This window comes from Trachinotus anak, unplaced genomic scaffold, assembly GCF_046630095.1.
Source record: "Trachinotus anak isolate AG129_WGS33_773 ecotype Australia unplaced genomic scaffold, CSIRO_AGI_Tana_v1 ptg000007l, whole genome shotgun sequence".
NCBI classification, from domain to species: Eukaryota; Metazoa; Chordata; class Actinopteri; order Carangiformes; family Carangidae; genus Trachinotus; species Trachinotus anak.
Genome location: NW_027273858.1, coordinates 16,933,586 through 16,958,844, shown reverse-complemented (window position 1 = coordinate 16,958,844; position 25,259 = coordinate 16,933,586). Strand labels below are relative to the sequence as shown.

Below are 25,259 nucleotides of genomic sequence, written 5' to 3'. Positions count from 1 at the left end.
TATTGCAGGGTTATGGTATTGGTTTGCATCATATAATACAAGACTAGCTAATAAATGGGTAAGTCAGTGTAAGCTTTTATGTGGTAAAGATAAGTCAAGTGTTAGCTGGCAGGCAAACTTGAGCTCTCTAAGTTAAACCCCTCAGACAGACCACCTCTTCACTTCCATGACGTCAGACTGTCTTTAAGAACTTCTGCCACTGTTAAAATGGGTCAAAATATACTTAGGCAGCCATTAATATATCTGGGCAGGTCGCCCGGTACAGGCTATACAGTATGTGGGGAAACACTAAACCCCTATATAGAGCAAGCTGTCTCCTCTCTGTACAGGGAAATGTAAAGCGACTTAAGGGCAGGGAGAACAAAAATATTTGAAAGGGTACCAGCAGAGCACTGATGTGGCCGGTGTGCGGTGGATAAAGATGGCAATGATTATGGGATAGCAGCCTTACCGTGGTCTCCCAGGCAGGAGGCAGAAATCAGACAGTAAACAGCATTGTCCAATCGTGCTAAAAGTCGAGACAGGCTCTGACAGAAAGACAGGGAGGGCTCCAGCTTCACACACAGGTAATTGGCTGTCGGCATGGGGGACGACTCAGTGTGAGACCAGATTCTTTATTCAAAACACACAGACACACACATGCACGCACACACACACACTCTCCCTCTTCCTCTGCTCTTCATCCTCTTTTCACCTTTGAGAAAACTGCCTATAACAACAGCTGCTGCTCCGAACCCAGTTAGTATTCACACACAGCCAAGCAAGCCAATTAGTGGCCTTAGAGCGTGTAATTGTGCGTCTGTGATTTGGTGTGTGTGTGTGTGTGTGTGTGTGTGTGTGTGTGTGTGTGTGTGTGTGTGCGTGTGCGTGTGCGTGCGTGCATGCATGCATGTGTGTGTGTGAAGGTGTCATTTCGTTAAGTCTCAGGGGGTCGCGCCACCTCCTGCAGTGAGGTGTCTCTCCCCAGAGTGTGAGTGACAGTACACTCAGAGGGAAGCTATTGTGTCAGTCAGGCCTCACTGGTTTCCAATGCTGTTTACATTTAAGGGGAGAGGAAACCAGTATGTTGTCATCTTTTGTGTGTGTGTGTGTGTGTGTGTGTGTGTGTGTGTGTGTGTGTGTGTGTGTCCGTCCGTGCGTGTGTGTACTGAGGCCTGAACAACTCATAAACCTCTCATTCCATAAGTGGTGGGAAAATGTGTGTGTGTGTGTGTGTGTGTGTGTGTGTGTGTGTGTGTGTGTGTTTAGTGTTTTCAGTTAAAAGTACAATTGAATTTGTAATCTTTGTTCTAGTGCATGAACCTGATTATTCCTTTAAAGATCAACTCTGTGTTACTTTTAACGTTGGCTGTTTTGTATAAATGTTGAGAAGAACTCCCTCACACTCTCACTTACTGCTGAAATATTTATTAACTACAGTGTTTTCTTTCTGTCCGACCTTCATAAACAATCAATAAATATTTCAGCAGTAGGTGAGACAATGTGTGTGTTCCTCTCATTGTTTTTAATTCACACCTCTCTCCAACAAACCTGTCACTCACTCGGGTGTGCAGAGATTTTTTCTAATTTGAGACAATTAAAAAAAAACGTGGAAATGTTCACCTCTCAGTGGCACAATGGATTGAAAGCTTTTGCATTTTATCTTGGTTTTGGAGAAATATATTCATGTAAATCTTCCCTCTCTGACATGATGTATTTAGGGTAGGGTCAACTGTTGGTTTCCCATTTCCTACTATATTTACTGTGTGGTGTGGACGTGTGACTGCCAGAGCAAAATCGCTTTCCTTACAATTCAGGAAGTGCTATAAAGACGAGTACTTCCTGTACTTAAGAGGAGAAAGCATCTCTCCATTAAGAGGAGAGAGATGGAGCTGTGCATTAAAATCTTATCAGAGACATCAGACTACAGGACTTCCTTCATATCTTGGGGTAATGGTGCTTGAGCAAAGTGACTGCACATTCTGAAAAAACAGTAGATATCCAAAGTCAGGCTGGTACAAAGCCTTCAGCCGTACCATTAATATCAGCCATTTTCATATCTCTCCCATTGTTCTATGATAAATGGGAGATCTTTTATTTCATTTCATTTTAGAGAGACATCCTGTTGAGTAAGTAGTTTGCTTGAGGTTGAGAGTTAGCGAGCTACATTCACAACCACTGTTTTCAACTTTTCCACTGTACATTTGTGTGAATCTGTCCTTTCTGCCCCTTGGATAGGTCACACTTATTTGCACACATTGTACCCCCTATTAAGCTGCTTCCTTTTTTTTTTTTTACTACTCTTTGCCTTTTTCACCACTTAGATTTGTAAGTGAATCAGGTTATTTTTCTTCAGACTGTTGTTGAAATGTAGCCATGAATCTCCACTGAGCCTGGAGTGAAGGTGGGAGGGAGCTTGACTTGGCTGATCAGGATCACCGCTGGCCTTGCTGCGGTCTGTAACTCCATACACATCCTCATTAGACCAGAGCCCTGAGCAGAAACAGGCCATCCAGATGGGAGCACACTGTCCATTTGATCCTTGGGATGCATTCAGATCGCCCCGGATCACAACCAGCATCCGAGCCATCAACAAACCAACAGAATGAAAAGCCCAAAGGCAAATAAACAGACATGCTGACATGCATCGAACACAGTCTCCACTTTGTCTCCCTCTCCCTCCTTCATTATTTCTGTTTAAGATTTAGCTCCCTCTTTGCTTGACTCAGTTCCTGTATTTCCTCCACTGTCAGTACACACATTCAACATGGACATTTGCAGAACAGATGTAGGGATGGATACCAGCTGCAGTTCTGCTCTGTTTTTCTCTGTGTTTCCTCCTCTTGGAAGCTGATGAGTAGAAAGACGAATGCATCCTCCACCCCCGCCTGTCTCTCTCTCTGTCTCTTGTTGGCTGTCCCTTCCCTTCCCTGTCTTTTCCCCTCGGTCTGTGGATCGCTACAGTGGCAGGAAAAGTGAATTATATTAAGTTCTGTTTACAACCATGAAAAGCAGGCAGACTGAGAGCCTAACTAAGTGATGTGTTCTGTACATCGACCTCCTCTGCTCCAGTTCAGCAGGTCACCTACAGACGACGACCCGCACTGTCCGTGGTTCTGAAACAGAGACAAGACATAAGACATAAAGGCTATTTAACAGCACAGGTCTTTGCCTAAACGCCAGTTGGAGTGTGTCTGTGTGTATACACGCATACGTGTCGGTGTTACAAGTGTCAGTTATATGCAGGGGATTTCAACATGAATTTATGGCAGGACAAATTAAATTCAATAATATTTTAATACTATAGAATAGAGTAAAATGCCTTTAGTGACATTGCAAACCATCATTCAACGAAATTTGCTGTTCACACATTCATCCTTCCATAAACAAACATTTTAAAAGATAATAAAGATAAATACATGAAACATATATCAGGTGCTCTTGCATCTATGAGATGTAAATGAAGAGTGTGCAGATGTAACTGTATGTACATCATTTTTTGCAGAATTCCCTCCATTTTGTACTGCAACTTTGGTGTGTGGTGTATTGGGAGGGGGGCGGTGTTGTTGTGGAGTTCAGTTCAGCCATGGCTCTCGATAAAAACTGTTTTTGAGCCTGGAAGTGTGAGTCTTTGAGGCCCTGTAGCATCTTCCGGCTGGGAGCAGAGAAAAGAGATGGTGAAATGGGTGAGTAACATCCTTCAGGATGTTGGTAGGTCTGTGGAAGCAGTGTGATCTGAGTGTGTCTTCCACTGGGGGCAGAGGTGTCTGATTATTTTCTGTGGAGAGAGAGATTCTTAAGTGTCCTTAAAAAGCAGAGCTGCTATTGAGCCATCTTGATCAGAGCAGTGGAGTTGATGGTCCATGTGATGTCCCCGGAAATGTGGGTTCCCAGAAACTTAAAGCTGGAAACCCTCTCCACTTCTTCTCCTTTGATTTTTAATGGGGAGTGGTCCTCATGGTGTCTCCTGAAGTCTATGACGAGCTCTCTTGTTTTTTTGATGTTCAGTGATATATTGTTGTCAACCAGTTTGCAGACTTCGTCTCTGTAGACTGTCTCATCCCCGTTTGAGTTCAGTCCCACCACTGTTCTGTTATATAATATATATATATAATTTTTTTTATTGTGTTTGAAGGCTATGTGGAGGCGCAGTCCTGTGTATAAAAGGAGTAGAGGATAGGACTGAGCTTGCAGTTTGCTTTGAACATTGTTGATCACCAAGGTCATCATGTATTGGCCCCGATTCGGGTAAATTGTAATCAGGATGGTTTTTCCATAGATTAGCAGCACAGCAGCAGCTGTTTAAGACTTTAGCTTCTTTAGGTTGTCGATAGCTGTTTGCAGTATATGAAGGTGAAAGTCTGCTGATAGCTTGGAGCCTTTAAGTTGTTTGAGCAGGAAGGTTGTATATTGGTTCAGTTGTACCCACCATCTTAAACCCCCTTTGTGTTGGTGTTTATCGGTCACACTTATCCCCAAGGAAGTCTGTCTTCCTGTGCTATCTCAGATCCTCGCCCTCACTTTGTTAGTGTCTAGATGCCTATCAACAGGTCCAGTACCTGGACAAACACTCCACACAGCCACGGCTGGGAGAGACCAAACATTTCATTTCCTGTCCATAAACCCCTAATCTACAGTGCATATGAGGTGGTGAGCCTACAGTAATCTGGCTGTGGTTGGTACAGCCCGCGCTGCCTTATTTCTTGCGTGCTTGCAGTGTGAACACAAAGCGCTTCTCTCAGCACAGAGGTGTGAAGAGTGAGCACTGAGCTCTACAATTGTTCATAGAAACAACATAATCACCTTGGCCATGTTCAGCTCAACCTGTGTGGGTGGAAGCACGACAAGTGGCATGTGTTGCCAAGTAACAGTACCCGTGATTAGCTGTGTGATCGTCCATAGTAATTACTTGATTCTGAAAGTCGGAGTCATTTCTCCAGGCTGGCAGACTATTGTTATGATGGAAATGGGGCAATAACTGTTTGTTTGACAGATTATTCTTCGTTTTAGCCCATAGTTTGATTCATCGGCGCTCTGATCAGTACTTGCATCAGTTAGTTATCCTTCATGTGCTATAGCCAGCACCAACCTGATAGTCTGGTGATGATTTACGACTAAACGGAATATAGATCATACAACCACTAAATCACAGATTCATTCAGCATGTCGGCAATAAAAAAGGAGACATTAAACATTTGTGGGTTATTTTCTTTTTTTCCCCCTTCTCCTAATTGCCCTTTTTCCCTGACTTCTTCCCTCTTCACCACTGATATGCAGCTCTCTCTATGCTAATACAAACATTGCTTTCAAAGCTAAACGCCGAACCTCACTGGGGGTCTGCCACATCCTGCCTGTTCCTCTGTTATTGAAATTATCATTGACGCTTCAAATGTCATGGACCCCCCACAGCACACACAAAGTCGTCCCATGAGAATTTAAAGTGGCACTTACTCTTCAATGTCCTTTTGATATATTATACTAAATGGCAACTGTAAATGAAACAGAGAATTGATGCATTTAAATCTCAAAGGGAAATATCTCCTAATGGTTTTCTCAAACTCTCCTTGCAGAAAAGATGGAAAGATGCTTTTTTTCTCTTTTTTTTTTTAAGGTGGAAAAAGTTGAGTCAAATCTAATTGTTTCCAGTGCATTTGAATCCATTGTTACATTGGCCTTTTCACCTTTGTTTAATAAATAGAAAAGATTTAATATTTTTAATGATTTTAAAACAAGCTACTTATTTAAATTGATATGTTTGCAGCTATGCATACATAACCACAGTTTTCTGTCCCAAGAACCAGTTGATACTCAGAAGCCCTCATGGTCCTGTTAACACTAGGCACTAAAATATGTCTTAAAATCCAGCCACAAGTGACAGCTCTAAATACAGCAGTGAATATAAACTAAAACACATTAAGGAAACATAAGGATTGAATCACTTGAGCCTTGTTTTAATGTCAAAGTATCTCCGCATACCAAAAAACTTGATTCCGGAAATGAAGTAGTGAAAAAGGCACAATGATGTTTTTTTTCAGTCAATCACCTCATAAAATGAAATCCCATCACAGATGGCAGCCAAAGACATTGTTTAAGCAGATTTGGTGCCAGCTCTGTTTGATGCAGTTTGATGTGGATCTAGACACCAACTGGAGTCAGTCAGTATGTGTATAGGAGATACTGGATCTGAACAGGGTCCACAATAGGACCCTACATGGATATATGTAGGCTTTTGCTAATGGACCACCTGCTGGCTTGCAAAACTGATGGCACAGAATGCCTCGCTCATTCAAAGGATAATACCAGCTAATTATAATCATTTGGACTGCAGATGCATGAAAAACAACAGGAAACGTGTTGGAATGACATTTACTTGCTCTTAAACTCTTGTAATGGGATGTGTTTGATGTTAGATTTTATTTAGATGACACACATTTTAATTAAGTGTTAGTTCAGTGTGTGTCACGTCTGCTCTTACATAATTGTTTTTTCTCACTGGTGTTTGGACCAGACTGTGTGTTTTGAACTGCAGAGGCTGATGTGTTTTTTTCTGTGTATTTTTTGTCACTGCTTTAGCATTGCCTTTCTTATGTCACACTGCTCTGATAAGTCAGTACTGTGTGTTGTAGCTGAGTGCTATCTTCAAATTATGTAGCATTAGTTTAAAACAATTGAAAAATCTCTATTTCCTGTGAGTAGCCATTTTCCAAGCGTTGATTTTTGAGACAGTTGGGTTGAACTGTTTTCAGTTGTGGATGAAATAATAATCCCAGTACAATAAGTATAAAGAAGTCGTGGGAGCTGTTATCAGATGAGCCAACACCCTGTGACTTCTATTACTGATTCTTAAATAAATTTCATCGGTGTGGAAATAAAAACTTGGATAAATCTAGAGCTCGTTGACTGAACACACCTTCAATGATCATGACAGAAAATAAAGCGAAGGCATCTTTGCTCATGTTACGACTACATGTGTGCAGTGTTGGATATCTCCCACTGAATCTTTCTGCTCTGCTGTTTACAGAGTCAACACATTCCTAAAAATACACAGTCGTACCTATGTGGTCCTCGGTCACAGGGACCTCTCTTACAGCTGTAGAGACCCAGTGACTGTAGTTACAGTAGACGTCTGTCCAAAGAGGTTGTGGCTAATTAAACCGTGGTGACTACACTGAGCTCACTCTGCAGAGCCAGCCAAGCTCTGCTAGGAAACTCATACCACAGAGCTGCCTGGTCCTGGAAACAACCTGGTTGCCATGTTTGTTTGATTCCCCCCCACTGCCAGCATCAACATCTGTTTGTGTTTGTGTGTGGGCGGAAGGGAGGGAGAGGTTGATACAGAGAGACCAGGAGGCCACCCATGTCTTTATTTAATTTTTCTGAATGAGCTAATTGATAAACACACTGTCCTCTTACCTTGCTTTCATGAAATCTCATGTCAGAGGTCTTTTTTTTGTGTGTCTTTTGTCGGCTTCAGACATGGACATGACATGGCTTGAGGTCCATTCAGTAGAACAACAAATGTAGTAATGTTTCAGAGTGTCTTCAACGAGGACATTGCAGACTGCTTTTACCAGAGGGATTCAGGAAGCTTTTAAAAACACACTTCCGAAGGCCAATGGCAGATGCACTGTTAAAGTGTGATGAGGGAGACAACACAGCAGAATGAGAGAAACTGAGGTTTAATGGAGTCTTTATTTTACTCTGGAGCCCCATTCAGTGACTGAAAGAATCTAACTCTTGAACGGGCATGTTCATCCCTCCATCCATCATTAAGTATTCCATCTTCTCGTCCTTGTAAATTGTCTCGTTAGATCATGAAATTGATACTGCGCTAACAAGGAATCTCATTTCAAACCTCTTTTTTTAATTATCCTGCTTAAATACATTAGCAGTTGGATGTCGCTGCAGAAACCTGACATTGGATTGACCTAGAAAAAAAATTGTAATCCTCAAATCTCCAACACAATCTCCTGTCCTTCTCGGTTTGGTAGGTAATAGAGTAATGACGGTAGCAGACCCTCTTTTACAGCCTTTATGAGGCCAAAAGCCCGAATAACTCTGGGCATGATATAAGTTGTCATAAGGACAGAAACATATCTGCATATCTTTTCTTTTTTTCCACCATTTTTTTCTATGTTCTGCCCATTTTGTCAAGGGCTTGCAGAGTGCCACCACATTCCTGGTTGGCAGTCATGTCTGGACATAGCTGAGTGCAGGCGTTAGCCAGAGCCGCCTGCAGAGAGGAGACTGACACTGGCAGCCAAGGACCCAGCGCCCATCTGCTGCCAGAGCCAGCGAGGGAACCATCATTTATTACCTCCACTGATGCGAAAAGCAGCTCCTGTCACTCTGGAGACATATTGTCCTGTTATTGCTGCACTCTATAAGGTTTCCGTCCCAAGTCTGCTTGTTTGGCTCTGGGTTGTGCAGTGGAGGTATTTTTCCCTTCTCTGTTTAATCCATCGAAGTTGTTCATCCTCACAGATCATATTTCACAAGGCAGGAGAGTTGGAAACAGCATCCCACTTCTTCCAACTCTGCTTTATCTCATATCTGTCATTTTACTCTGTTGAGGCTGCGTCTGCAGGCCTGCAGAGGAAGGTTTAACCATTCAGCTTCGGTTCTCTAACTCCCACTTACACAGCAGACTCTGTAACATCTATCAGACTCGTGTGTTTAGCCTGGCTGCAAACTGCTGAGCTCCTCTGATCCACTGTGACTTAATCTTCCATCTTTGGCTCACAATGCTGGAAAAATATTGTGAGTGTGACCCCAGATGTTTGACGTTAGTGTTCCTTCATATGTAGTTTGATACTAAATCCTCCGTTAAGTTTTGCACATGCCCTCTGCAGGGTAGTTATAGCACTTACTTGTGTAAACAGTTTGGATTAGGCTTTCATGTCTGCTGCATGTGGAGCCTTTGTTGTGTATATATATTTAAAAAACTAAACATATGTACAAGGGCCTTTATTCTTCACTGCTCCACTTTTCCTTCAAAAAGTTGTCTCATTACTGGATTAGTGCCCAGTTTTTCAGGACCAAAGAGACAGGAACGACCCAGCCTACCTTACCTGAGCAAAGCCTAATCCGTCTTAATCTAATAATTGCTCCCATATTCATTCTGTCTCGCAAGAGACACAGCTGCAGCAGCAGAGGATGGCTGTGGCTCCAGATTGCTGTGCACCATGGGTAATAATACCCATGGTCCCTTTCATAGCCAGGATCAGATTGGTGGACGTTGCAAAGGCTTTTCATCATCATCTTTCGGGCGTTCCAGACAAATTGTATAACCTCTTATCAGTGCGTCTTTCTCTCCTCTGTTGCTCTCTCTCCCCCTCCCCCCTTGTCAGCTCATGTTTTGTTCCTGCATGCGTAGGTTACACAGAGATGCATTAGGCTGCCTGTGTTTCAACAGTCAGCCTTTTATGAGTGGGTGTTGAAAATTGGTGAGAGTTGGCCACGCTCACATGTCTGTATTTTAGATACAGCATGACAGTTATGAAGCCTGGTGTAGAAGGACAGAAGAGGGGCGGGGGGCTTGATGTGTGATCAGCATGACATTGTGATGCCGTGGTAACTCTCCATCTTAAAGTTAAATTACCTCAGCAGTGAGATGAAAGAAGAGAGTCAATCCTTTGATGCAAAGAGAATGTTCTTTTACAAACCAGGGACATGGAATTGGATCAAAAATTGTATAGTAATTGTAAAAAATCTATAAAGTAGGTTTTTATGAATTGTAATTGAGCTTTTTAGAAAAGCAACACAAACACTTTTTTTCTAAAATGTAAAACAATTCAATTGAGTATATTTCTCCCCCTTCAATTCTTAGCTATGATTGTGTGCCTTTCACCTGCTGGCTATATAATGGAGATCCTTATTAGTCTTCCTCAGGGCTTGAACTAGTCCCAGTCCTCAGTCCCAGCCTAAAGCCTGCCGCAGGCCTCCTAGAACAACTAATAATGAGGCGGTAATGGCCTAAGATGGGTGGCCTATTAAAACCCATTTGGAGCAGTGTTTGGGTGGGGCCCCCAGCCAACACTTTGATGCTGTTGACCTCCTCCTGCTGCGCTTATTAAGAGATAAGTGCACCAGCGCTTATCTCCCCTCCCTCCCCTCCTCCCCAACTCACACTGTCACATGAGTGTTTTTATTATTTTTTCTTCCCATGGAGACCATATGGAGCACTTCTTTGTTGCAAAGATAGATGTGTGCGGGCAAGCAGTGGCTCGTTAGGAGGGATGAGAGGGCGTAGGAGAGGTGACATAACCTAAAGTACTTTTCTGAGGAAAATGAATTTCTGTCATCTAGAAAACACAGCTCCAATGCAACCAGTGTTTTGTCTGTGATGGAGGAGCTAATTTTAAGAGTTAATTGTCAAAATGGGATCACACTGAAAAACTCCAGCGGGATGTCATGGATGGCTGTTGCTGCTGCTTGAAGAAGGAGCGAAGGAAAATGTTGGAGTCTAGTCCACCTGGAGAGGTTGCATGCCTGTTGCCATGCCAATATTGCCTGGTAATGAGAGGGAGGGGGGTCTACTTGGTGCAGAGCTCGCTCCCTGCCATCAGAGGTAAGATGGAGAGAAACGGGCTTAAACTGATGGTGATCTCAGCGAGGTTTGTTATAATGAGCCCGACCTTCTCATTGCACAGGAGAAAGTCACTCTGCGGAGTGCAGCCCGTCCACAGGGCAATTACCTGCTACAATAAGAGCAGTGATTGAATTAAGGTAGCGGGTGTGCATACCACTGTCACTTGTAAAAAGGCACCGCAGCTCTGCAGCTTTGAAAAGGGTTTTCAATTAGAAGCAGCAGAATGAACACAGAGATGTGTTCTGCTGATGTGTGCCCCACAGAGAATAAAAGACTACCTGAGGTCAGTTTTTTTTGGACACAATGAAAAGAGACGTCAGGGACTCGTTCTTTCATATTACTTTGATCCATTTCAACTTGATAGTATGGGTGCCTCTGTAATGGCTGAGGTTGAACATAGTGTCTTTGGACAGAGGCAGGCAAGCTGTTTCCCCCCATTTCCAGCGTTTATACTAAGCTAAGCTAACCTGCTGCTGGCTACAGCTTCATATTTAGCATCCAGGCATGAGAGTAGTATCAATATTCTCATCTAACTGTTTGCAAAAAAGCAAGTACTTTCTCGCATTTCTCAAGCGTGAATACCAAAGATCTTGTTCCAGCTTCTCAAATATGAGTGTTTGTCTGTTTATATATCAGCGTGAAATGATTATTTTGTGGTTTGGGACTATTGTTTGGACAGAATAAGCATCATCTTTGAGTAAATGATTAATCAGTTAATCCAATAATTGAGATCAGTCGGTAATAATTAGTTGCAGCCCTCTACTAGTTTGAAATCCAATATGAATGTCCTCTTGTGTTGTACCTCGATTTCCCTGCATGAAGAAATTCTAGGGCAAGGTCACCCAGTTGAGTCCAAGTCTACAGAAGCCAACAGTCAATAATGAGATCAGTCTGTGGTGAACCAAACTGTCCCTCCCATTACAATGGTTTGACAGAGACATTGTACCTGGCCCGACTCCGTCCTGTTCAACGTCTCTGCTGTCAAGCTAAATAAGGCAACTTGACCTCTTTGTTTGGACGGGATTTCAGCTTCACGCACCGGTGAGTTCTCTGTGTAATTCACGTTGGAAAAACCAAACTATTGCTGACACACAGCATTGCTGAAAATACTGACGAGGAGATTGGTGAAGCATGAAAATGCACTTTTAGCTAAATAAACTCAATTTGACATCAGTGTCTGAGATGAGCTCCCAATTTTCTGTGAACTGAGCTGTGTTTAGTGACCACAAATGTAGTTTTTAGAGTTAGTGGATAGGTTTGTCTTTTGTTCTGCTTTGAATAGCAGAAAATAAATCATAATTTTTACACTAGTCTCTGAGGTGCTCATGCAAGCACACTTCTCACTAACCCATTCATTATATATTTTTTTGTTGTAGTTGGAATTTGAGTTGTGATTTGTCATTGTATCACAGACAGTTTATCAAGCAGCCCATTACCTGTTTCATGCTCTTTTGGGTTTTTCCACTGCGTTTATGAGACCATAAACCCTGTCAGTTTTAAGAAAGATCTTCTGCCAACCAGTTTTCAAGGAGACAGCCAGGAGAGGCTACTCAGTCAGTGGAAAACTCAAACACACACGCTCACACACACCCAGTAATTTTTTGACAGGCCATGAAAGCTCTTTCAGTAGGCTTCAGTGCTTCCCATGACTTTGCCCTTCATTCCCACTCCAATTTATCTCCCAGACATCTCGGTCCACAAACACAACTGAGGATGAATCTATCACAGTTTTTCATCTGAGGTTTTACTTCATCCTTTAAAAACATGCTTGCACTGTGACAGATGGTTATCAGCCTCTCTCTGGAAAATGTCAACATGACAATCATCACAGCCTGGCATTCCTGTGAAGCAGCCGGAATCTGCATTGATTCCTACATCGCTGGAAATAATCTGTATGGTTTTTTTTTTTCTACCCATCTCATTACTTGAGCCCAAGCATGAAGAGGAGGATCCACTCTGACCTTAAGTCTTAACTTTTTGCTCAAAAAGTTGCCTGCGGGGCAGCAGACTTGTTTATCCTGCAGTGACGCTACAGCAGCTGCTAAAATAGATGCTTTCAAAGAGAGAGTCATCTGTGTCAGCGCTCCCTCTCTACCCATCCTATGGATGCTGAAAAATTGATGATATGTTTTTCCAGTCTGCAGTCATTGTGTTGGCCCTTGTCTGACCTTCTGATTGACATTAACTAAACAAGATGTTTCATTCAACCTCCAAATCACACTAAGCTCTCTTTTGGATCTTGGAGTTGTTAATAATTGATCCGATCAGAGGAGCTCTTATCGTGTCTGTACCACTCCTTTTTTTTCTTCTTTGATACCCTTTTGAAGTTGCACTGTTTGTTGTCAGTGTGTGCAGTTTTAGTGAAGAGGACTGATCTTATCTGCAGTCTTGCTGCTCTTATCCTTAATTGGGTTATGTAGATTTTGCACCCGGGCAGAGGAGTGAGTAATGAAGAAAGAGTGATAGTGAATGGTCATGTCCTCATAGGATAGTGTTAATTCACAGATCACAGACTTTAAATCTCTTGATTTCAGTAGCAAAGTATTTGACAAAGGTTTGATGAATTTCTGCAGCAGTTTGACGTGTGAAACTCTAAGAATTGTGTATCTGAGGCTGAGGTGGTGTTGAAATAAATATCTGGTAGCAGCCATGTTGAACGTTCCAATCACTGTCTCATGCTCCGTCAGCAACGCTGATCTCTGCGACTCCAAGATTCCTCGCTCCGCTGTCTTCTCACTCTAAAAGGTTTCAAAGCAGCTGCCTCGCTTCGACACGGTCCACTGAGAAGCTGTTAAACCACACACATAGGGGCTATTTGAGCTCACACAGCGGGCGTGCCTGGTGCCAAGTGTTTGTGGGTGCTGCTGTTTGTGTCTGTGCATGTACAGGCGTCTCCCCCTTTGACCTCGTGCAGCGTCATTCCTGTGTGTCATTCCTGGTTGTCGCCACCCTGCTGCAGTCCATTTAGGGAAAGTTTCAGAGATAACATTATGGTGGAGATGCACAGTCCTGATTACAGGATCTTCACTGATAAGATAACATCATCTTTGATGCCACTTCTTTTTGTGGGGCGTCCTGACTTTCAGATGTTTGGGGTCACTGTCTGTCCATCTGGTTTTAGAGGGTCCAACACTTGTTGGAAAACTTGTATTGCACTTAAAGAATTGTCAACCTGTCGCTTCATGTGAAGTTGATAAGACTTGTGTTCCATGACCACGACGTACATACCAGAGAGTCCCACTTCAACTTTTTATGTATCAGGTCAACATTTGAAGCTCATCAACCTCAGAGTATTTGGATCAAATGATACGTTACTTTTAAGAGTCAGTATGTTCCTGTGGCTATTTCACTGACACAACAATCAATATCAATCATTAATCAATATTTCATTCTGCTACTCAGTTCACTTTCTACAAATTGTCATCATAAATTAGGCTAGTTTCATTCATGTTAATGTTGAATCATTGCCAACTGTCAAGACAAACTGTAGGATCTCAGCTGATCACAGATCTGAGCTGAGCTTTTTCTTTAAAACTGATGAATGGTGAAAAATAAACTGTGAAAGTGAGATTTGATAAGAGATTGAACTCCTGTACAAGCAAACCCTCATAACTTCTTTCTTTGACCCTGACCCTGCATCGTGGATTCCTCCCTATGCTGATATGGTGGCAAAGTGTAGTTTTTCATGAAATATGATTCAGCTCAGCCACCTCCGCCTGTGGCAGCAGACTAGGCAGAGAAAGAGAGAAGGGAGGCGTGGGCTGCTGATCAGCCCATTATGGTGGGTTCTGGCTGTCAGGCCGGCTTAGAGGCGACTTCCACCTGACAGCCTTGACAGCGGAGCCGGGCTTAATGGGGTCGGCAGTGCAGAGAGTTGAGGAGGAGAATCCCTGTGTGCAGACATTTTACCCCTCTCAGCAGTTTCCCTCTCCATCTTTAACCTACTTTCTGTCTCTTCCAACTTATTTCCAGATACCTAGATTGAAATCCAGGGAAAGTCAAACTATTGAGAATGTAGAACTATTAATGTTTCAGAACTATTGCCGCTCATTCGGAGCAGCATATAGCTTGTCCGTCGTAAACCTCTCCCTGTAACTGCATATTGACTGGAATCAAAGCCAGGACTCTTTTTTCTGTTTTTCTCAATCTATGAAGAGGAAGAGAGAGAGACAGAGGCTCCCTGAAGAGTGAGAGAGTAACAGTTATCCAACTTTGATTTCATGACATCAATTTGACATTAAATATCAATGACTTCAATTATCAAGACATCACATTCTTTCACAGTTATGAAGCTTTGTAGGTTAACAATATCAGCTCTTAATTAGTGCTTAAACAATTACATGATTAATTGATTAGATGATTGACAGTAACTTATCCAGTTTATAAAATGTGAGGATTTGTTGCTTTTCTTAGTTTTTGACCTTTTCAACAAACCCATGATTTGGATTGTTTGATCAGGCAAAGCAAGAAATCTGAAAACAAAACCCCGGGCTTTTAAAACAGGCAATTTTCATTATGTCCATTTCATTTTAGTATTTTATAGACTAAAAAAATTGTAATAAAAATAATCTACTAATGATTCAATGAAAATATTTATTTTAAAACTGATCAACTTTAAGGTGCTCTGTCAAGTTTTTGTGTAAACAAAGTGTTTCTCATTAAAACATGTTGTGTGTATCCTCGAGATCTGTATATCATATTAATTTAATTTCCTTCTTCATAAAACATTAACAAGGCTGCTTCTTTTACACACATATATACTTTAAAATGCAGCATTGTTTACAGTTGTATCTGCTAGCTCACAGTCTTCTTCTTCACTGCTGCCAACTGTTGGTCACCATCATGGTATGAGACTGGTGTCGCCTGTGTGCAAACAAAACAGAGACTCGTTCTTAAAAACATTGCTCCATAGCTCTACTAGTGGTCAAAAGTCCACAGGGTACCTTATTCTACTTCACTTGATTTCTTTGAGACAGTTGTGGAGGGTTTGTCAGGTTAACTTTCAGTCTTCAGTACCTCACTCTTTGCATTGGAGAGTTTTTATCAAAGGAACATTCCCATCCCTCTGTTCTTGGTTTCTGCTGTTTGTTTCCTCTTTATCTTTAACTCTCCCTTTCAACCATGCTGACTTTAAAGGGCCCTCAGTAGGAGTTTGGATAGCATTTGCCCCGCTTATCTCTCAAATGTCACACTGTGCAGATCCAAGCATTTCTCTCCATCCAGCTCTTGTGTGACTCAATAAAGAGCATTGATTTGGTCGGACAGATACATTTTTAGTGGAATTTGTGTTACTGAGTGACTGTGTGATGGTGGTCGAGGGGATATCTGTGAGAGTGTGTGTGCCCATGAAGTCTGTTCTCGTGTATCTGTTTATAATATTGTGAGAGAGACAAAACTGCAGTGTGAGTGAGAGATGTAGGTCACGGTGCCTCCTCTGTATGAGCACTACAGTAAACTTGGCAGACTTCCTCACATGTGATTGACTGAGCCTCAGTCTACCCTCTCCCCCTCTCTTTCTCATGTCTGTCATCCTGTGGTATGTGAAAACACCTTATTCGCCTGCACTGTCTCTGCTGGGACTTTTCCCGGAAGTCATTCTCTCTGTATACACACACAGATCTAAACACACACACACACGCACGCACACAAACTCACACTGTATGTCTAACATGCATCTCAAATTAAACCATCAACTGCATGCCACAGCTCCACCGTGTCTCCACCAAACCTCGTAACATCGCTGCACAGAGGAGGCTCAGTGTGATGGAAGTTGGCACGCTACCTCACACCCCAGCTGTAATCCTGGCGTGGAGGCAGAGTGCTGTCTGTGCACATTACTTGATAGATAGTTTGAGGTGGATGTCGGGGATGACTCTGCTGGTGTTTCCAGCCCATCTGCTGCCTTTTATCCCACTTTTACACAGATGGAACAAATTCACAGCCTCTTCGGGGAATTGTTAGAGACCATTTGGTTATACAGAAGAGGAGTTGTTACAATCCTTTGTGCAATAAATCATGTGGCGCAATCTTACTGGAGCTCAGTTCCAAAGAAAGAATGATTTATGAACTAGGGCTAACTATTATGTTATAATCAATAAATCTCTTGATTATTTCTTTCTATTTATAGATTGTTTGGTCTCAAAATGTCAGAAAATGGTGAAACATTTCCATGAGGCAGTCTGACATCTCTGAGTTGCTTGTTGACAGTCCAAAACTCAAGTGTATTTAATTAACAATGAAAGCAGAGAAAGGCAGCAAATCCTCCAACTAATGTTTGGGGTTTAGCTCCATAAACAATTTTAAAAACCGTATCAAAAATCAAAACTTTTGTCTTTTACTAATAGTGTGTGAACACCACTTCGGTCATTATGAGTTAGGCTGCAATCTCAGTCTCCAAACTGTCAGCCCATGTTGGGACAGAGCATGAAAAGAAAATGGGAATAAAAGACGCTGCGGTTGGATATAAAGTCTCTGTGTGGACATGAAGTGAGATGGTCACCACTTCAGCTCAGGTTGCACAAATTGAGGTTAAGAGGTGACGCTTTATATCATGTGAGACATTTTAGCCTGATACAGTGAAGTAAAAGCCAATCATCTTGCAGCAAATGTTACTCCTCCTGGAGCCTGTACATTTCTCCCCGACGGTGTATTTACAGCTGAGAGAAAAGCTGCGGGGCGTTCGCCTGTGGTTCGCTGTTTCCACAAAATATAGAAAAAACAACTTTGATTCTCCGAAGAAGCCATCGATCGCCCCTGGCTGCCAGATATGTGAAATTAAAAAAAAAAACTGATGGACCCTACTCCTGGCTGATTCAACCCTGGTCAACTGAAGTGTAACCCACCTGAGGATTTAGCTTTTCTATGAAGTGTGTTCACATAGTAGATCCAGGAGGAGTAAGTGCACCCATACAAAAGTGTTTTGTAAGGAGGTCTGACAGGACATTCTCAGGAAAGGCTGACAGATGTTGGGCAGCAGAGGTGGTGGAGGTCTCACACGTTCAGGTGGTTTTCTCTGGGATTCGGAGAAGCATTGCAATGACTCTGATCAGTTTGATGTTAATTTCATAGCTGTCAGTAAAGTTCTCTGTCACCATGGCCCTTTTCTCAGCTCCTGACTTTGTCAGAGTGAGTTTCTCTGTGTGCTCTGCAAACCATTGAGCATATCTCCCTCTACGCTTGCTGATATTTTTCATGCACATCTTCAGCTGTGCGTCACTGGATGTGATGTGATGTAGGAAAACATTTAATGGTGACTGTAGTCTTCGGTGTGTCTTGCTATTGTGTCCTAGAGTGTTAGAGCCATTTTCTTCTCAGGTTAGTTCTTCAACTGCAGACATGATGGTGGATTTATCAGTGCAGGAGATGTTTAGTTAACAGATATCTCTTTATTTGTCCTGTAGCCATTTAAATGCAAAAGCACATTAATGGCTACAGGACAAAAGCTCTCACCAGACTTTGTGCTTTTATTCTGGCACAGTATGTGAATCCATATTTCATATCTCCAACACTTTCTGATGATTTAAGGCTGAGTTTGATCCACTTGCTCACCTTGTACATAACATTAGACGGTAATTCTCCCTTTTTGTTTCGCTGACACAACTTGAAGTGGCTCACATGTCAATCTAACCCACTTGTGTAAGTCAAAACCTCTTGCCTGAGAAATTTAAGGTAAGGAGGTGTTTAAGGCAAATTTCTTTGTTCTTGTCCCACCTGGCCTATCCACAGCCTCTCTGGATGTCTTGTTTGACCTGCCTCTCTCCCTTGCTGCGTCTTTTTTTCGCCTGCCTGTCTGTCAGCTCACCACCTGCAGCTGAGACAAAGGTGAGCCTGATGAAGAGATGGACAGGCAGCAGAAGGACAGGAGCGGCAGGATGAGGAGGGTCAAAGATGGAGGGATTACCTTGGCTCATCTTCAACAGACCTCTTGATTAAACATTATTGAAAGATTCCCTTTTTTACTTGGCTCCAGTCCTGCAAGAAGCCTTGAAGATACACACAAGCATACATACATGTCATGCAGCTGTGCCTATGCTCGATCGACTCTGGCAGTGGACCGTTCCTTATGATAACAAACCCTGACATCAGGTATGATAACATTGTGGAGAGGAGGGCCTGCTTTGACAAACTATGGAGATGGTCATTGATGTGTAGTTCCTTGTGGTGGTTGAGTAAACGGGGGGGCAGAGCGCAGATGGAGCAGCTGTTGAGCTGAAATTAGAAGCAGCCAGTCAGACACCTTCACTGTCTCACTGAGACAGGTGGTCTTTCTACAAGAGGTAGACACAAGAATCATTACATGTTCAATTTATATACTATAGATAAATTGAACATGTATGTTTGCAGTTGTCCTTTAAAAATGTCCACTGAGTCTGCCCCTGTAATATTTCTTGTTAGGGTTCAGGTGCATAATGGGTGAAGGCACTTTCCCCATTTTTATTTTTGGGAGACATTGATAATTTAGAAGTCCTGCTGTAGATGATCGAAGGGCATAAAATGACAGACAGTCAGTGATGTAAGAAGGTGTCAAACCATTCAGAGCTTTGTATAATAATTAATAGAGAGAGATAATTGTTCAGGTGATGGATGTTAACATGTGCTCATTCAGTGACTGGCATTCAAAAATAAAAAGAGTAAAAATTCCCTTTGATGTGGAACCAAGACCAGACAGAAGAGATGCACCTCTAGCTAACAACACTGCGACTCCATTCCAGTGTTTTCATTTTCTTCCCCCTGCCTTGGCTTCTTTCTTACACACTGTGATTTCTTACATTAAAACCATACTGAGAATCAAACATACTGTGACTGTGTAGTAAAAATTGAATTGCATTCGTTCTGTGCTTACTGCAAGTCACACTCTTCTCATTTCCTCCAGTGACAAGTGGGGAAGTAGAGCAGAAAACATGTCTCTCACACAAAGCTTGTTCACAGTATCGTGAGGGGGAATAAAAGATTAAAGTGTGTGTGTGAAGATGTGTGTGTGTGTGCAGCACATCATGTCTTGTTTAGAAGACGTGTCTCTCTGAGCTGATGGCACATGACTGTCGGCAGCGCTCACAGCCTCACTAACGGGGAGAAGTATTTTCTCTGTGTAGGGTTTGATAATTTTACGACTAAATAATTCACAGTTAGCCAGTATTGTCTAAACATCACATTCCTCCACAAGGCTAAGTGGTCGCCATGGCACACACTTAATGAACGGAAAAAGCAGTAAAACGTTAACAGCAGCCCCATTCTAATCCTCTGTCATTTAATTTCCCTCTCTATCTTTTTTTTTCCCTCCTTTCCAGTTCTGTCCATCCAGGCTGCTGCCATCCAGTTCACCAAGGAGCCCAAGTCCCAGGATGCCTTGCACGGCCGCAGCGCCATGCTCCGCTGCGAGGTCAGTGATCCAGCTGACATCACCTACAGCTGGCTTCACAACGGCCAGCCTCTGGAAACCAGCGAGAGGCGTTTCCAGGAGGGCAGCAACCTCAAGTTCGGCGCTGTTGATCGGCAGCTGGACGCAGGAAACTTTGAGTGCGTCGCTGAAAACACGGCCACAGGAGAGGTGCTCCACTCCACCAACGCCTCCTTCAATATCAAGTGTGAGTGTTTCATTTCAAGCCTAACAAAAAAAAATTCCTGAGTGAAAATTGCAAGCTGACAGGGTTTCATAATGGCAACAAGGGTGTGCGTCCAGTTTCTGGATCAAAAAAGCCAAACAAAAGTCACAGTATAAGATGACAGGTAGTATGAGCTGAAGGAATGTTTCCACCTTGTTGCCTTGTTCTCCGTGGCTTCATCTCCCTCCCTCCAAAGGAAACTGGATATTTGTGCCACCAAGCATGTGTTTCTTGTTGCTTGTATCCTTTTTTTTCTGCGTTGTGTAACACTCTCTTTTCCCATATCCTCTCAAAAGGCTTTTGTCTGGAAAATACTGAACAGCGTAATTTACCTTCTAGCTATATAATTATTTACGTTTAGATTAACACCACCTTCCTCGCTGCAGTTTTTTGTTCATGTCAAGTTTTTCATGCTGTCACTTAGTACAGGTTTTTTTCCCATAAAGGGGAGGCACACTAGTATCTTAATTTTTTTTGTTTAGCCCCATAACCAAACCACTCAATTACCCTCTTAAGTTTCAGAGGAAGCCATGGGAATTCTGCACAGCCACGTCTGGGATAAATAACAACCTTGTTTACGTATTGTGGAAGGCCCGCAGGTACCAGTTGTTACTGGGAAGCCTTTGTGTCTCACAGTCACAGAGTTTGTACTGATGGCAGTAGAAAACATTCCTTGTAGACTATGTTGTTCTGTCTTGCCACAGTCAGCCGGGTGCCTTTGTTTTTGTGGCGCTGTTACTTGTCCAAAGGCTGATTACAAGAACAGATAAGTGTCCGCTATAGCACACTGAAAGATAAACCAAGAGGGACAGACGGAGGGAGAGAGCAGAGGTTTAACCTTTGCTCTGTGATGTGTCTCCACCAGTGGATATTTGTGGTCTGTGATGTTGAGCCACTGACTCCAAATACTTAAAGTTTTAGCCAGATAAACCAAAGAAGCACATCAGTTTTCCAAACCTTGTCTGATCTGAAGGGAACTGCTTTTATGTGTTGCAATTAAACATGATCTAGTGTGTCAATAAAGCTCAACTGACAGACTCCCACAGATTGAAAAGAAAAAAAAAACAAGTCAGACATGAAACACCAGTTCTTAAGAGCTGTCCCAGAATAAGCTGTATTATCTGCCAGGTCATTAACATTCCCACGCACTTGAAAAGAGAGGCATATTTTTATTGGAAGGAATGTGATGAATTAATTTTAATCTAAAAAAAAGTTTTTACCAGCTGCAGACTGAGACTGGTATTGTTTTCACTTTGTGTGTTGTGTGTTGTGTGTGTGTGCGCGCATGTGTGTCTCATCATGGCAAAATGTGGTGCTGGACACACCTACTGTCGGGGGAAGTACCACAGAGGCAGGTGTGAATATGTCTGATGGTGGTCCACTCTCACCACTCTTAAGTCTGGATGCAGCAATTATCTGTTCTTTTGCTAAAAGCATTGATGGACTCAGTCTACTCCACCTGCCTGGCACCAAACAGTAGTTGGACAAAAACAGTTGGACTAGCTGGTGAACAGCTAATGTTGCTCTGTATCTGCTGGATGTATTAATAAGCAGTTTATGCTTTGCCACATGTGTCATACGTCAGTATTGGCCAAGAGATGAGTTAATGTAGGTTGAAGTCTTGAACAAAGATATAGAAAGTTTTCAATTTATCTGTCTGAAACTTCTCAAAAAATTGACCTGTGTCTCCAAGACATAGTGACAAACTTGCACACTGCTACTGTATTTGTAACCAGATGTAATGTATCCAATCCATGTGATTATTCAGTATATGCAGGTGTTAATAAGTGTATATGTTTGCATGCATGGACTCCCATCTGTCTCTGAGGGTGATGATGGGGCTTCATATCAAGTAGCCTTTCAAGGACGCTGGAGTGTCTCTAAGCCGATCCACCACGAACACAGTTCACGATGCTGGGTACACTGACTACACAATTTTCCCTTTTCAGATATGATAGTGCTGTGGACATGGAGTCTATAAGCAGACATGAGCAGCAGATTAATAGCAGAGGGGCAGACATTAGTGGATGTGGTATCTTCAATGCAAACATTAACATTCTGCTTTCAATTAAAGATCTTCAGCTTTGTGTCCATTCAACGAGAATCCAACAACCCGAGTGGATTCATCAGGCATGTGTTCAGATAAGAAACCACCTACAGTAGATTGTCTGTCCACTGTTAGGGAATAAACAAGATCATTTATCGGACACCACATATATTTCATAATTAGGCAGACAAAGTGAAGTAGACAAACAGTAGTAAATCACCTCTAATCACTTTTACACGCTGCATCTGTCTGTGTATACCAACACATCTGTCTTATCCGTCATGATGTGCAGGTCGGCTGGTCGTCTCTGGATCACTTTAGGTGGATCAGACCATGTTATGACAGATGTTCTCATATTTCCCCAACATACATTTAACAGGCGATAAAGCCGCACGCAGCTTTAAAGCAAAGACCCCTCTGGCATTAATCCTGAATGTGCGTTCGCTCATGTGTATGCTAGTTTGCGTGCGTAGTGATAAATGTGGGTTGTAAGAGGGGGTGGGGTGGGGCGAGGGAGGTATTCCATATGTACTGTACATGGACTGTACCAGAGTGTTCCCCCTCCCCCCCCACCCTCTGCAGAGAGAGAGTTAATTTGTCTTGCTCTCAATGGTGGGTGGGCAAATCCCGCCAGTTGAGAGTTATTCAGAGTAATTATCCCCCCTCCTTTTTCTCTAATAGAGGTTTTAGCCCCCCCCTTCATCCTTTTGTCCTGCCCGGTCACTGGGTATCCATGGCGAGGCCGCGTCCAGCAGAGGCGTCGGGTTAGGCATCACTATTGTCAGCATGTTTGTTGGTCCTGGAGGCAACGCTTCGCTTGACTCTCCGTAACAAGATGCAGACAGACAGTGTTTTGAAATTCAGTGACATAGCTTGTAGGTAGAGGGGAAACAGACAAGCAGGCAACTGTTCCTCCCTATTTAATCTTTAAAATCACAGAGCCGCTTGCACACAAGTACACACACGCGCCATCTCGGTTTAATCACACAGCTTGTGTCCTTAACCTACATTTGGTCAGCAGAAGTTTTTAGAGCATCTTCACTGATCACTAGCACAGCTCCACTTTCTCTCATCTTTCTCTTATCCACAACGCCTCCAACTCCATGTTTTTTTTTTTTTTTTTTCCTGTCTTCTGTGAGCTGACAAAATGCAGCTCCTCATGCTTAATGACCCAGACTCCATCCGTCAGCTTCTCCCCTGCAGAGTGACTTTGCTCCAGTGTCAGAGTCTCTTTTTTTCCCTTTATTCCTCCTCTCTGCCTTGTCACAGCAGCAGCAGCAGCATCTCTCTGAATTGCTGTAGTTTGCAGGCTGGCCTGTTGACCTCTGTCAGCCACAGCTGATAAAATCTGACACCTCATCTACCACAGTGTGCTGCGTCTGTCATGCTTTTTCCCGGGTCTGTGCTAGGGCACTTTTTTTTTAACAAAGTTTACAATATGAAGCCACTCTGCCACATGTTTTAGTTATTTCCATACCCACATGGTGCTGTCAGTCAAATCACACCCCCACCACTCTCCTGGATAACATTATCCACCCTGTCTCTCTGTTGCAGAGACCCTTCTCCATGGCAACAAATCAGCTCACTGAATGAAACTGATACACACATACAGCTGCCTTTTGGTGCAGTGAGGGATGAGTGGTCCAAGCATCTGCCTTGACAATATCCTCACAATTCATTTGTTATCATCCCTGTGTTGATAGGGCTTACTGTTCTGCCTCCAACATAATAATTATACGCCCCTAATTATGGCGTTAGCTGCCAGGCCAGCTCCAACACTTAGTCATGCATTCTGAGGGGGATTACAGGGAAGTATTTGCCACTAATAGGTTATGAAAGAGCGCCTTCTGTTTGTCGAGTGGACAGCTGGAGAAATCTGAACTGTGAATGGCGCTATTAGTGGAGTAAAGGGTTTGAATGTGCCACTGTCAGAAAATCCAGGTCAAATTGGAAATGAATCCCCAGAATTGGGTTTAACCTGCTGGAGGACAAAATAGGTCATGAGTGGTAGAAACTTTGGACAGTCACAAGACAGTCTGTGTTGATTAGTGCTCAGTGTTGTGGTGTTTGCAGACATGTAGAGGTCACCCATCACACAGTGGCCTGTTATTGTGATGACTTTTTCCTGCTTCATGTAGGTCGTTCTTTATCTCTTCAGCCTCACTGCTCACATTAACTACCCACCTCTCTATGCTTTCATCTCAGACTCATGCTGCTGCACTTTTTCCCCCAAGAAAGACATATTTTTTTGTTTGTTTGTTTGTTTTTGGTTTTTCAGTTGGCCATGTTCAACAGAAAAAAAAAAACACAAGGACTCTTGTGAATATAGCACAGAATATACACCACCTGATGCAGGAAACACTCACCTGTTACTCCAGACAGGTCAAAACAAATTCTATGACTTCATTTGCAAACTGTCAGCTGTGCTGCAGATGATACTTGTTCCTTCAGACTTTTTCTTCCTCTCTCCTTCTCCTCTGTGACTCACTGTTTCCCCTTCTGGTTTTGTTGGCTTGTTGTGCTTCCAGTGCACTAATAGCAGGTCTGTCTCAGTGTCTGGCCCCAGGTCTCCATTGCTGAGATGGCCTTCATCACCTCCTCCTCCTCCTCCTCCTCCTCACTAAGTTACTGGAGCTATTTACTGGAAAGACCTTGAGTGAGAAACAAACAATTAGTGTCCTGTGCTGAACTGTCAGAGGCATCTGAGTACATTTGCACACATGCATTCCTGCTTGGAGGCAAAAAATCATCAACTGTGTTTCACTCCTCACCACCACATATATACACAAACATTTGTCTCTAACACACACATACAAACACACATCTGTTCACTGTAGCACGCACACACACTCACAGTTGTTGGGGCATCTGTGTTAGGATGAAGCTAATGAGCGGTGCCCTGTCCCAGATGGGGATAGAAGCGAGGGGGGTGCAGGCGCTGTTACTGTAGAGACGGTTTCCCATGATTGCCTGGTGTGCAGAGAACTGCCAGCTTCCTGTGTAATTCGCTGTGACAGGTCTTCCTCTAGCGCCCCCTCCA

At 42.9% G+C, this 25,259-nt stretch overlaps 1 protein-coding gene across 2 annotated transcripts in view; it reads left to right on the top strand.

Annotated features, from left to right (window-relative positions):
• ptk7b (protein tyrosine kinase 7b) overlaps positions 1-25,259 on the top strand; it is a 72,908-nt gene that overhangs the window by 29,781 nt on the left and 17,868 nt on the right. For both annotated transcript variants that reach the window (XM_071481066.1, XM_071481067.1), the window contains one exon: positions 19,858-20,154. In XM_071481066.1, coding sequence (XP_071337167.1) covers positions 19,858-20,154 — 297 coding nt within the window. The remainder of the gene's footprint in view (positions 1-19,857; positions 20,155-25,259) is intronic.